The sequence below is a fragment of the Rhinolophus hipposideros genome, assembly GCF_964194185.1.
Source record: "Rhinolophus hipposideros genome assembly, chromosome: 3".
Classification (NCBI taxonomy): Eukaryota; Metazoa; Chordata; class Mammalia; order Chiroptera; family Rhinolophidae; genus Rhinolophus; species Rhinolophus hipposideros.
The window spans coordinates 14,305,981-14,320,513 of record NC_138049.1 but is presented as its reverse complement, the minus strand read 5'-3'; the positions used below and the strand labels follow the sequence as shown (position 1 = coordinate 14,320,513).

At 40.5% G+C, this 14,533-nt stretch overlaps 1 protein-coding gene across 1 annotated transcript in view; it reads left to right on the top strand.

Annotated features, from left to right (window-relative positions):
- The window catches only part of MTHFD1L (methylenetetrahydrofolate dehydrogenase (NADP+ dependent) 1 like), a 186,877-nt gene that overhangs the window by 56,372 nt on the left and 115,972 nt on the right, over positions 1-14,533 (top strand). The window contains exons 16-18 of the mRNA XM_081044590.1: positions 1,335-1,437; positions 6,760-6,836; positions 12,316-12,456. Of these exons, the coding sequence (XP_080900716.1) occupies positions 1,335-1,437; positions 6,760-6,836; positions 12,316-12,456 (321 nt within the window). The remainder of the gene's footprint in view (positions 1-1,334; positions 1,438-6,759; positions 6,837-12,315; positions 12,457-14,533) is intronic.

The window sequence follows — 14,533 nt, the reverse complement described above, 5'->3', positions numbered from 1 at the left end:
CTTGTCCTACTAATCACGTTGATTTTCCCTTGCTCTTCTTCAGAGACTAAAAACTAACTTGAATGGTATGATTTACAGCCACTGCTTGGTAGTAATTGGTTTTAAAAACTTCACCCCCTTGCTTCATACTGAACCCAGGTCAGTTTGTCAAGAGTAATGCATAGTCTTCTGCCCTCAGCAGCTACAACATACAGTTTCTGTTTCCGAGATTCTTTTTTTACAGTTCTTCATTAAAACCCCCTTTCTTAGAATGTTTTCTTTACAGAATGTCAATGTTCTTTTTTTCTGAGTTAATGAGACATTACTAGTTTTGAAAACATAGACATAAACTTTACTTGAATTATTGGTATTTGGATTTGAAAAGAAGAACTAATGAACTGGAGCATTAGTTGTACGGTGTGTGTCCCTTCTGAGCACAGTACCTGGTGGCCACGTGGAGCGTGGCCCGAGAGCTTCCGTCTGAGATAGCGTAGTCAGCGAGCGCCTGTGTACTGCCGACGGTGCTGATTTTCAAATCCGTCATTTTTTTTAATAACATTTTTTATTAGTTTCAGGTGTACAAAACAACATAATGATTAGACATTTACACCCCTCACAAAGTGATAACCTCACTAAGTCTACTACCCCTCTGACATTGTACATAGCTGTTACAATACCGTTGACTGTATTCCCTATGCTGTACTTTACATCCCGTGAGAAAAAAATATGTGTATATATAATATATATATATATATTATACATACATAATCTATATAATATATATATAATTACAGTTGACAGTATCATTTTATCTTAGTTTCAGGTGTATAGCGCAGTAGTTGGGCATTTATATAATCTATAAAGTATTCCCCCCATAAGTCTAGTGCCCATCTGACACCCTACATAGTCTTTACAACATTATTGATTATATTCCCCATATTGTATGTCACTTCCCCATGACTATTTTGTAACTACCAATTTGTACTTCCTAATCCCTTCATCTTTCTCACCCAACTCCCAACCCCCCTCCCATCTCAAAACCATCTGTTCTCTGTATCTATGAGTCTATTTCTGTTTTGTTTGCTCTTTATTTTGTTCTTTAGATTCCACATATAAGTGACATCAGATCCGTCATTTTAAGGATATGTTACAAATTTCACTGTCTTCCACTGATAGGCGTTATTGGGCCATCAGCATTTATTTATGAGTTGGTCTAGCCTGAAATTTACGTGAAGTTCAACTTCAGTTTCTTCAAAAGGCTTTCCTAGTCATGGAGAACATAAAGAGGGATCATTTTGATTACATTCTGCTTTCTCTTCTTTCTAAAATTAAGTGCATTTTTTTTCAACCATTAGAAACTGGGAATAAATAAGACTGATCCGAGCACACTGACGGAAGAGGAAGTGAGGAAATTCTCCCGTCTCAACATTGACCCCTCCACCATCACATGGCAGAGAGGTGGGTGCCAATGTAACATCAGGGGGCGACGTATATTCTAGCCGAAGCTCTTAAGTCAGCTTCCCAGATGCACAATTCTATTAGGTTGGTGCAAAAGTAATTGTGGTTTTTGCCATTTTTTAACCTTTTAAACCGCAATTACTTTCGCACCAACCTGATATTTCCTTCTATTGTCTACGCAGCTGGTGTTTCCTAATCCCTTTATTTATTTCACCATCCTTGTCTCTCAGCCCTGCCTCCTATTAGGAGAAAAGGCTGCGCCCCGACTTAAACCAACTGCTCCGTATGGGTTCGGTCCATCCACTCCTACGCCTTCCAATTTCTAAGGAAAATTACTTATTTTCTCTTCTGTCTCTTCTCTGGCTTCTTGTTCTGTATTTTTGTTTTTTGGGTTTTTTTTTCAATCTTAAAGTGTTCCCCTTATTTGTCCTGCTGCCCTCTCAACCCGCCGCCCTAATTTCTTCCTTTCATTTCCTCACCACTAGCTCCTAAGTTCTTAATTAAATTTGTGTTTTCGGTTCTGAAATGTTTCCTCTGACTTAAGTGGCTTCTAACCACTTATGAGAATACCCTGTAACACTTCAAATACAATGTGAGGGACTCCCCATTGTCTCCGTTCTGACCGCCCTCTTAGCCGTGACACCGCCTCCCTTCTGCCACACTGCCCTCTACAATGGTGTGACAATGCGGAAAAGCCCTAAACGTGGAGTCAGGAGCCGTGAGTGTGTGTTTCCCCGCCTCTAACTTACACTGCGTGATTCTGAGCAAGCCATGTACGTGTTCTGGGCCTCGGTCTCTCAGAGATGGAAATGGAGATGGGAACAAACACTTAGAGGAACATGCAGACAGCATTTGATGAAACCTGTGGTGCTGCAGAAAGCTTAGATGGTATGTGTTCCTGGTCCTTCCTGTGTGCTTCTCAGACCTGCCTACGCACTTTCCCCAGTTCTACCCACTTCCATTTTTATCAGATGCCTGATTCATTGCCATTGCCTTTTCGTAGATATTCTTGCGTTCATTTCATCCCCTAATTCAGTAGGTTCATATTGTAGAGATGTTCTGTTATTTCCTTGCCCAGAAGCCTTCATCATGTGTGATGAAATCCTGCCCCTCCTCCCATCCTGGGTGGGATAAAGTTGCCACCACACAGTTTGCCCTAAGGCCCACTGTGGTGTGGCCCCATGCGCGTTTGCTCTCTGTCTGCTTCCAGATAGATGGGCATACCTTCATCCTTCTGCCTGCCCTTGCCCAGCCATCCTCACCCATCTCCCTGTCTCTGCCCTCCCATACACAGCCTAGACACTCTTTTGTGGGAATCAATTCACAGTTCATTAAAAATTTAGTGTTTTCCCACAAACCATGAGGTGGAGAGACAAAGGCAGAGATTGAGTCTTGGCTCTACCATTTATGAGCTATGCAACTTTCAACAAACGGCTTACTCAGTTTCCTCTGTAAAGTGGAGTAATAATTACAGTCTCCCCTTCTCACAGGCCCATTGCACCATGGGAGTGCTTTCCAACCAAATAATCAGTAGATGCTCTTGGGATAATAGTTGTGTGATGTAGTATTTCTGTGTGTTTCTGTCTCCCAAACTAGAGTAACATCTCTTTGGAAACTTTAAAAATATTTTTTATTATAAAAGTAACAACAAATAAAGATTTGAAACGTCTAAAAAGAATAGGAAACATTTTGCTATACTAATAAAATTATTTCAGGTTTTTTTGTGCACCTGGATTTTGTGTATAACTCCAATTCTAATTTAGATGTAAAGATTTTATGTCCTACTGCTTCATTTGTATCATAATATACACGTTCTATTTTGTTAGCTCTTTGTTGTAACGGTAATTTTAAATGCCTCTAGAATATTCCTTTGTGGATAAACCACAGTTTACTTAATTAAGCATGCCTCTATTATTGAATAAACCAACACCATTTTAATAACGGACATGAATATTTTCAGCATTTTGTTGGGAAGACTATCTTTTAAGTACAACTGGAAAGGCTAATTATTACAACACCTTTATATCCAAAATGCATAGTCAAGGCATTTATGAGTTTATGTTACTCTAGAACTTTTTCAGAGCTTTACTTGTGAAAGAAAAATCATGCAGGTGGAAATTAGAGTATTTCAAACCAAGTTTGTGGATATGCTAAGAGAGAAATTTTCACACAGGTGGGCATTCTCCCACACCTGTTTTTTTGGTTCCAGCTACAGCAACCTTCAGAAAGGGGCAGTGGCTCAGCCCCGTGGGTCTTGGGACAGAAAGGCTACATATTCCCTCATACCTCGGGCTAATGTTCAGATTGATTTTCTCTCTGAGAAGTCAGAAAGGACTGAAGCATTCCGTGGTTGCAAGTCAATTTTAATGGAAGTGGCAACTTAAAAAAAGTATTCCAGATAAATACTAGAATAATACTGTTTAGAGCACTAAAGTGAAGAAAATATTACTGCCATAGACAAGCCACCTGGGTCCAGAGGAGTTTGGGATGACATTTAGTAAGTAGTTTAGCTCTTATTCTCATGAATTAATATCAAAAATGGGACTCTTCATCAGATGAATTGAGGACATTTGATGTTGGGTTTGTGGTTTTTTTTTTAAAGGTGGTATGGGCTTAGACCTAAAAATACTGTAACCCTTGTGATCAGATTAGATCTCTATTATGATTTGATAACTAGAGAGGGGACACTCAGGGACTGTGTGGGGCTGAGAACCTCTTCTCAGACCATGTGGCTGTCACATCTTTAATAGTCACCCCTTTCCTGTCGTCCTGGTGTTTCTTGCACCCTATGCGTCATATTGGAAGCTTAAAGTCCTCGTGTGCCTATAGCAACAGGGTGGAACCAGGAGCTGATAGCCTATCCCAGGAATATTTAACACGAGCAGAAGAAACAGTAGACATAGAGCCACTTTGTTGTTCCTAGAGGGGCACGAGCCCCTGCCTCTCTGAGCACTGGAACTCCTCAGGGCTCACAGTCTTGCCTTCTCCCCATCTCGATGGTGTGTCCCTTTCTTGGCCGTGAGACCAATGGCCCACAAGTCGCAGTCATCCACAGGGAACTGTCAACGGTTCCTGGTTCCCAGCATTGCCTGACAGCCCTGCAGAGAATCATTGCAGTTCTCGCCCTGAAACCAAAATAGCGGACCTGCCCCCGAGGGCGTACCTTGTACACCCCAGACTCTGAGCGGACGTGATTCCTAGGCTGTTAGGCTCACTCCGTCCCTCAAGACGTAGTCAGCACTGTAGTACTAAAAGGACCATCTAGAGCAAAGAATGAACAGATTTCTCCACACTCATTCACACTCTCCTTGTCTCTCTTTTGCCAGTAAATGCCTTAGCTCAGAGACGGGTCTTGTTCATCTTCGTATCCCTGTACAGCTGGCAGGGACCCGGCACACATTTGGCCCTCAGCGGATATTCCTGGAGTGAATAGATGTTCTTCATCCTACCTTTGGCTCTGTCGTGTGGAGGCCAGGAATTACGTATCACTCACTTAGGGTCACTTTCTCGGATCTTCCTTGTGTGTCAGAGTTTAGTCTTCACATTCTTTCTCTCATGTATCACTGATGCAGTCACACGACTCTCCCTGTACATCAAAAGCGTGTGGCTGTGCGATGCCCCGCTCTGCTGGGTCACCGTACACGCACAGGTGGACTTTCAGTGCCACTGATTATAGTTCATCTCGCCAACATGAATTTTTGGCTTGTTTGTGTGCCCTTTAAATAAAAAACAGCTGGACTTCCAATAACTAGATCACATCAATCTTGTGCCAAGATTGTGTGTACTACACGTGAGAGTAAGAAGCATTTTTACTTTATATGACTCTGCCACGTAGGACTTGGGAATAAGTGCTAAGTCGTGATCAGATTGAGAAGCATTCCTTTCTCTGTATGTATACTCTGCTTATATCTTAAGATCGTAAAGAAGGTTCGTATGTGTTGAGTGTGCGAGTGTGTACAAATGTGCGAGAGACTTACATGTGGAGAAGGAGACTGGCAGCAGCTGAGTCAGGGAACAACCAAGGTGGGCAGGTCTGTTTGTGCTGTGTGAAAGAAAGGGTACCATTTTCATCCTACAGAAGCTTTCAGTCCCCAGATACATAATTCCCGTCACCGTTGTCGGTGCTGTATTATACGTTCAGTGAATTGGATCTAAGTTGTCAGTGTGGACAGCTTATTATTTGAAGACCCATAAATTATTAGTGAAGTATCTGTCCTTCCGGCTTTGTTTCTGGCATTGTCGAATTGGTTTTCACTAAAACGAAATCTAGTTTTCACAAATAAAATGCAAATCAGTGCAATTCAAACAAGCCAATAAAAAAATGGAGAGAATCGATGCCTGCTTGGGTCATGATTAACTTCTTCCTTCGCCCCATGCTACTTTACTTTTTAATTGTGCTTCAATGTGTGTGTGTGTATATATATATATATATACATATATATATATATATATATCACTTTCACCATTTGTAAGTGTGCAATTAATGCCGTTAAATACTACATTCACAAGGCTTTCAATGATTACACCATCACCATTATCTGTACCCAAAATCTTTCCATCATCCCCAAGAAAAACTCTGTACCCATTAAACGGTGATGCCCCTTCCACCCTCAGCCCCTGGTAACCACTGTTTTACGTCTGTCTCTATGAATTTGCCTATTCTAGGTACCTCATTATAAGTGGAATCTTCTAATATTTGTCCTTCTAGCTTATTTCATGCCTTATGTTTCCGTGTCCATCCATGTTGTAGCATATAGCAAATGTTCATTCCTTTTTATGACTGTATAATATTCCTGTACGTATATACCACATTTTATTCATCTGTTGGGCACTTGGTTGTTCCCTCCTTTTAGCTATTGTGAATGATGCTGCCATGAACGTGTGTGTACAAGTATCTGTTCAAGTCCCAGCCTTCTGTTCTACTGGATGTACACCTAGAAGTTGAATTGCTGGGTCATGTTCAATATTTAGCCTTTTGAGAAACTTAATATCCTTCTTGGGACTCGGGTTGCAGCGTTACATGTCACTGCTTCAGAAATGCTTTCCTGTCCTGCCTCATCAAAACTGGTACCCCACCCCACGAACGCCCTGACACACATCATCATATCTCCTCCTTCCTCTTCTTAAGGCACTTGTCATTAGCTGACTTTTTCTTGTTTATTTGATCCCTCTCTGTGTCCTCCCCCTGGAGTGTCAGCCCCGGGAAGCAAGGCCTTGTCTCTTGCCCGACACTGCTTCCCCGGCACTCAGAACACAGTTAGATGCGCACTAGGCCTCTAGGCTGTGCATGTTGATTGATCAACCTGTTCTTTTCTCTTTCAGTATTGGATACAAATGACCGGTTTCTACGAAAAATAACGATTGGGCAGGCACACACAGAGAAGGGATATTCCCGGCAGGTAGGTGGCCTTTTCTTCACAGCAGTGGCTCTGTTCTTACTAGTATTGGTTTACACTGGCCCAGAAACTGGTTCTCTGCTTTTCTCCTTCCTCTGCCAGCAGTGGCCAGTGGGTCTCCCACCATCTCAAGGTTTTGTTTGCAATCCCTCAGTGGAACTGAGAGAGGGTCAAAAGATGGGAAGTCTCCTGTATTATCTTATCCTTTTCTTGTGTGACTTTACTTGTGTTTCTGCAGTGAGCCACTCAGGGTGTCCCTGGAATGGAAATCCTAACACTTTGTTACAAACCTGCCCAGTTATTACTACATCTGCATTACAACTAAAAAATGAAAATCTTGGACATATTACTTAAGTTTAACAACCAAAGAAAAAACACCTAGTTATTTGACTTAATAGCTTGAGGAATTTTTAAGGATAATGTCTTATTACCCAAATCCAGAGAATGTGGAAGACAAATTACAATGTCCACTTTCATTTTAATAGGTTTCCAGCGTGGGGCGATGGTACTTAGGGAATATAAATCCATTTCATAACTTTTTAGCCAGGCACAGTAGGCCTCTAAATTATTATTATTTTTCGATAATAAACTTTATATTTTAAGACAGTCTTAGATTTACAGCCTTTACATTGTTAAGTTTTCTTAGTGAAAAAAAGAATCACTTTTACTCTAGTATTCAGCCCTCATACCAAGTAGATTTTTTAGATCTTTTGAATATTTTGAATTAAAAAGTGAATATGGGGATTGGATCAAAAAGACGATCTAAGCCCATGCACCTTCCCTCCCCCTCTAAATTCTGGAACTTACATACAGAAACAGATTTCAAACAATTAGTCAGTATCCATGCTAGAAAACCAGAATCATTGCCATACAACTTTAGGAGCTCCTGAAAAACAGGAAGATAGAAGTGGATTGATGGAGAAGAGCACAGACCCACATCTGGTAGAAGTGTTTTAGGGGGTCTGTAAATTCAGAGATCTACGTCTCAGAAACAGGAGAAGGCCAGAACAGCCCTCAGGTGAGTTGTTGGGGACAGCTCCCAAGAAGCTGGCGGACAGGCACTTTCCTGTGACACGTGTGCTGACTCACATCCTGCTGATGGATGTGTCTCAGCCTGGGTTTCTCAGTGTGGTCCTGAGGTCAGTGTCTGGCATGTACCACCCGGCTCTGGGGTGCCCCTCACCTCACAGTCACTGATTTGCATGTAGACTATGCCTTCTGTCTGGCATTGAAAAGTGTCCTGTTCAAAGAAAAGCAGTGTATTGTGACTTTTTTTTTTTTTTTTTTTTTAGGAAATCGCAGCCTTTTGTCATTTGCACAGAGGGCGCTTTCAGGATTAGCAGTGGCCCTGTAGGGGTACTCTAAGGATTAGCAGGACAGGAAGCCAAGCAGCAGCAGCTCCTGCCCTGCCGAATCCCTGGTGATAGACAGGCCGAGGTCATTACAAATCAGGTCCACAGACAGGTAGGAAGGAGCACCAAAGCCTAGAACTGCCACACTCCAAGAAAATCCCCATCATGAAGATTGACACCAGATCTAACAAAGAAGCCCACGTGCCCAAGGGAAAAACATGATGGCAGAGCAGATGGAAGTTGTCTTTAAAAAGAATAACGTCAGTATTCTCAGAGGATTGAGAGACACATCATGCAAGGAGTGAGAATTGGCCATTGTGGAAAAAAGTCAGTTAAAATCTTAGAAATACAACTATGATGTCAAAACAAAATCCATTTAGTGGACTGAGTAAGAGAACTGGCCTAAGTGTGAGAGAAGGAAGGCCAATCCAAGGGATTCTCTCAGAACCTAGTACCAAAAGGGAAGCCGTAGAAAATGTAAAGGAAAAAATTAGACACGGGACGCACGTTGAGAAGTTCTAACCCACAGCTGATAAAAAGGGAATTTATTGACTTGAAGGAAAACATGAATTTTCATACTACAGACACTAACAAGTGCTGAGCAGGGTGAATAAAGAACAACTTGTACCTAGACATATCAGAACACTAAGGGGAAAAAACCAAAAACTTCCAAAGGGCTGCCAGAGAGAAAAAAGCCCTAGTTCACGACAAAGGAGTAAGACTCAGATTGGCATCAGATTTCTCACTGACACTGAATGCATGGTGACTGGGAAAATTGATTTGGAGTTCTGAAGGAAAAATATTTTTCACCTAGAATCCCTAAGCAAAATGAGAATGACAGCAGCCACAATAGTGAACCATTCTGAATAGAACACACAAAATAAGCTGGCTGGAGTAGGTCAAAAACGGTGGTAGTTGCTATAGATATGAACCAGTACCAATATAACATGTGGAAGTGCTAAAGAAAAGAATAGATAATTTTGACATAAGAAAAAATTAAGATCTGCAGTGTGAAAAATGACATGCAGAAACCTTCAAAGACCAGTAACAGACTGGGAGAGAATATTTGCAATACCGGGGGTGCCACAAAAATGTATGCACATGACTTGTATTCATCCTTTGTTATCAGTATATATTGAATATTACAATTTTAGTACAGTTTTTTTCTTTCTTAAAATGTGTATGCATTTTTGGGGGCACCCTCTGTATATATAAAACAAAGAATTAATGTGCCAAATATAAAAATAATTTCCCCAAAGTAACACTCAAATATTGCTTTCAGTAAGACCTTCACCTTTAAAACTGCAACTGCCTATCCCAGAATTCCCTTTCCTGTCCCTGCTATCCTTACTTATCTTGTTTATTTTCTGCCTCCCGTTGTTAAAATGTGAGTTTCATGCAGGCAGGGGTTTTTGTCTGTTTTGTTCACTGCTTTATTCTCAGTGCATAGAACTTTGTTACATGGTAGTACTACGTGTTAAGAAATACTTGCTAAATAAATGAATAGAGTAAGTAAAAGGCAGTTTACAGAAACAATGCCGACAGGTAATCATGAAATTGCAAATTAAAAAACAATGAGGTATTATTTACTTATGAGCTTATCAAAACATAAATAAGTATTAAATGTTAGTGAGGGTGCAAAGAAATAGTGACTTACACAGTATTCGTGGGCATGTAGATTGGTAACGTCTCTTGGATGATAGTTTGTTAGTATTAACATTTGAAATGACCCAACATTTCCAACTGCAGGACTATAGATTTAAAAAAAAAAAATAGAAGAAGGAATATTTGTGTATGTGAAAAGAAACCCGTATGTATAAGGATATTAATTACATCATTATTTATAATGGTAGAAATTTGAAACAATCCAAATGTTTATCAGTAGGGCAGTTACATAGCTTTGGTGTCTCCTGTGCCACAGATACATGTGGCTGTTGAAAATAATAAAGCATGTGTAGGGGGGTGACACAGAGCTCTTATAACAATTATGAAATGGAAAGGTTAGAAAAAAACTTACACATTAAAAACATTTGAAGTAAAATACATGTAGTGAAATCTGGTTTATGTTAAGAAAATGCCATCATACACTACACATATATATATATATGTAGATATAGATATATGTATGTATATACATACACACACACACATGAAGTGGAAGCTGGTAAGATGTTTGCCAACTTCGGACACTGGTTACTTCTGAAAAAAGGATTGGGAAAGAAGGAAGGCCTTTTACATTTTCTCTGTATATTTTTGTTCCTTAACTAGGCACCAGAGAGGAAAGATTATTGTCTGATTGGAATGCTTACTATGCACCTTGTATTAGTAGACTCATTACATACATTAGCACATTCAGTTTGTAAATTGAGTTTACAAACAAAAGTAGTTATGTTATGTAACTTGCCCAAGGTTATATCCTATATTTATGCACGTTTTTAAATAAGGATTGTTTTCATTTTTGTGTGTATTCTTGTTGGATGATATCAAGACAAATTCCCAGATCCGTAATTGCAGAGTCAAATTGGATGCAGATTTCAAGTGTTGGTGTACATTTCCACATTACCTTCCAGAAAAGCCATGTCAATTCATAGCCTTGCCAACATTGTTGAATGTCCTTTGTTTAAATTTGTGATAAATAATAAGAATAATCTCGTTTATACCTTTATATGATTTTGAAATATTTTATTTGCAAAACAAAAATGAGCAGCCCTCTAATAGGTACGTCATCCAGTCAATAAAACGAGTAACAATGATGTTTACATTGATCCAATTTGTTTCATTTTTGGTATTACGCAAGATGCCAAATTTTGAGAATGGAATGATTACAAATGAAGAACTTGTATGTGTATTATAAATTCCACTTATTACTTACACAGATAATATTTTAAGAATACTTCTAGTCTCACATTTTATATAGAAAGGCTCAATAGTCTTACTTATTTTTTTATATGCAATGTTTATAATGGAGTGGTGGTATAGAGAATCCTAAATATCATACAATGAAAAATCACTTATGTTTGGAATCCGTTATATTGAGACTATAATAATTGGATATAGTTGCATTTGACTTTCAGGTAATATTTTTTCACTAAATAGATGACTAAATGAAATTCCATTTAGGAGGTAGCCAGAAAAAGCTCCTTATTTCCTTCATTTTCTTTCTTGTCAGTGACAGAAACGGACAATTCATAAAGTGATCCCACTAGGGCATAGCGAATTTCTCTGTATGTAAGCTTGAACTTTTCTGGCTCACACGCTCCTTGGGAAGAAGAGAATTCAGCGGAGCGTAATGAAGTGGTTTGTCCAGTGCTAAATTAGGAGGCGGAGGAAGTGCATGTTCCTTGTGTGTCTTTGAGTTCCTGCTGGACTGTGTGCAGCCTGGAGTCAGAGCTGGAAGCAGGAGTAGGTAGGCCCAGGGACTTTCCGCAGAAAGTAGTTGCTCTGCAGCATTCATTGCTGGGCACTTCCAGATCCCATGTGGCCAAGCCCTCAGGGACAGCTGAACACTGATTCTGTGTCTCCTTTTGACTTGGAGAATCATACCCATTAGGGTGTCCTCGCTGCTGTGTTGAGCTCTACTCCCTCTGGGGAACTGGCCCCAGGACCGTCTGTCTCTTTACTGGATAGACAAATGCAGGCACCTTGACACACTGATGAGTAACGAGCAGAGGTCGTCAGCAGGCTGCCCGTTTCTTCAGTAGATATGTACTGAGTGCCCACTGGGTTTCACACTCAGTCCTCCAAGCTGGGATTCAGAAGCGAACCCTCCCCAAATAGCCCTGCCTTCATGACACTTGGAGTCCAGTGGTGGAGACAAGTATCATACATAATCACATTCGTCATCAATTGCAAGTCTGAAACATGCTACAGAGCCAAACCACATTGTGCCCTGAGCTGGTGTAAGGGGGGCCTCGCCAGGCCGAGTCCTGCTCAGCACAGCCAATGGAAGAAGAGGAGGCCGCCCTAGAGATAACCAGGCCCAGGAATGGACATGCTCTAGACACTCAGAAAACGTGTGCCTTGGAGCACAGCCCATCTAAGGGAACCCCCAGACCTGCAAGAGCTGTAAATGCCGAAATTCAGCTCCTTGGCCCTCAAGTCGACTGGTACCTTTACTTCTGCCCCCTCAGGCGCAGTTTGACATCACAGTGGCGAGCGAGATCATGGCTGTGCTGGCCCTGACGGACAGCCTTACGGACATGAAGGACAGGCTGGGAAGGATGGTAGTGGCCAGTGACGAAAGTGGGCAGCCCGTAACAGCAGAGGATTTGGTGAGTATGTCCATCTCAGGAGCTCCAGAGAGCTCGCGGTCCCTGTTCTTTTGTAATCAGGAGCATGAAGGATTTCTTTCTCTTGTCAGTGTGCCTAACAGGAATTAAGAGAATTTCTGCACATGCATTTTAGCCCCCCTCAGGAGCCTGTTTGTTTTACAGCTTCATAATATTCTCAGGCATTTATTAATGTGCTTGTAATTGGCTTCAAGCAAAGCACATGAAATTTACTTCATGAGCTTTTCCTAATCCTCGCCAGTCCTCACCTGTGCTCTCTCCGGGGTGGGGTCGTCCTCCTGCCTCCTCCGACATTTTAAAAAGTGTGATCTATGTCTGCTTTAAATTGAGGGCAAATCACCTTTCAAAGGAATAGGAAGTAAGTGGCTCCACCCTCATGAAAGGGAAGATTAAATTAATCGGGCACATTTTTGGCTCCAGCCTGCTCCCTGGGCACTCTGGCTTGTTTAATTTTGTGCCTTAGATTTGGGTTTCACATTATAAAAGCAGGTCTCCACTTTAATCAGTGTTACTCATATCTAGCTCCTTTTTGAATGGAATGATGCTTTTTATAAAGCTTTCATGGAATCCTGGCACGCTGCTGCCGTTTTTAGTGCTTATTCTAATTTGGCACGCTAATCGTTTTGTTCTTTTTAATAACCGTCTTTCCTGTTAACTTAAACACCACCCGTGGTATAGTTATTTCATTTGCTTGTACCTGTTTAAAAGAACGCAGGTATGCCATAGGCCTATTGGACAGCCATTACTCTAAGCTTACTTCCCACATACTGAGTCACATACAATAGTGAGAACTAAAACACACACTGCTGGTTGAAAAAACAGTTGTGGAAGGAGAAAAACAAATTAATATTTTATTAATTCCAAGAGCTTAGGATGCAATATGAATCCTTTGCCAACATGTCTTGATTACGTTTTGGCAGCTTTAGAAGAAATGGATCTGACTGATTCATCTCATAGGTCTTGTCAAGTAAATTAAATAGATAGGTTTGTATCAGCAGCCCTGTGGAATGCTGGATACAAAGCTTAAAGAGAAAACCCGTATTCCACTTGCTATAAAAGTACTGCTTTCCAAACATTGTCAAATACTACATTTCTATCTAAACTGACATATTACAGTTTCTATATAAATATATTTTTCTGTATCCTATTAACCTTAGGTACCAGTAAATACTTGGCAGGAGTAATTTGAAATTTAACCCTCAAATATCCCTAAACTTGTGTTTTTGTATGTGGTAAAAATCTTGGTCTGGAACAAACTCAGAGTCTGCTCTTTTTAGTTACCTTTTGTGGTTCTTTGCAAAAGCACCTAATCTCTGCAGAGTATGTTCATCGGGTTGGAGCTAAGAGTGGTTAGTCCTCTCTAGAAAATTAAAGGAGGGCTTTCAGAGCGTCTATCCTTTCATTTCATTCACTGTTTCATAGTTTGTTTTTGATTTGGGTCAAAAAAAAATTTACGTATTGCATTTGAGAAAAGGAATAGATGGCCTCTGAAAGTTTCTTATAAGATGATTGATTCTGATATCCCCTGGGAGAATATGTCCAAGCTCTCCCCACCGTGGACTTGGGATATGGAACAGGTCGCATAGCTTCTAGTGCACATGACAGTGCAGAGTTGCTCTCAGTGATGAAGTGTTTTTGCGTGGGTTGGGTTTGGTAACAGTCATTGTGTAAAGAGCAACAAAAAATGTGGCATGGAAAACCAAGGAGGTGGTAACCTACCTGAGATGATCCAACAGAAACGTCCAGTTTCCTTCCTCCTTTAGTTTCTTGAGCCAAGTTTATTTGACCGGGAAGTATAAGCAAGAATAGTGTGCAGAAAAACAGGCAAACTACTATTCTTCCACATGTTCTGTGTTATAAAAGGAGAGCTAATTTCTTTGAGCCCTTCCTAGCCAGCAGCTTTCACAGTAAAATATCTTAATATATTTATAATAGGTGGGTTATATTTCTTGCAATGTATATTCTGTACAATCAAGTAGAAAATAAATTGGATTTTCTTATAAATCATTTCAGATTGAATATAAAAATAGAAATTGATCACATAGAGAAACAATATTGT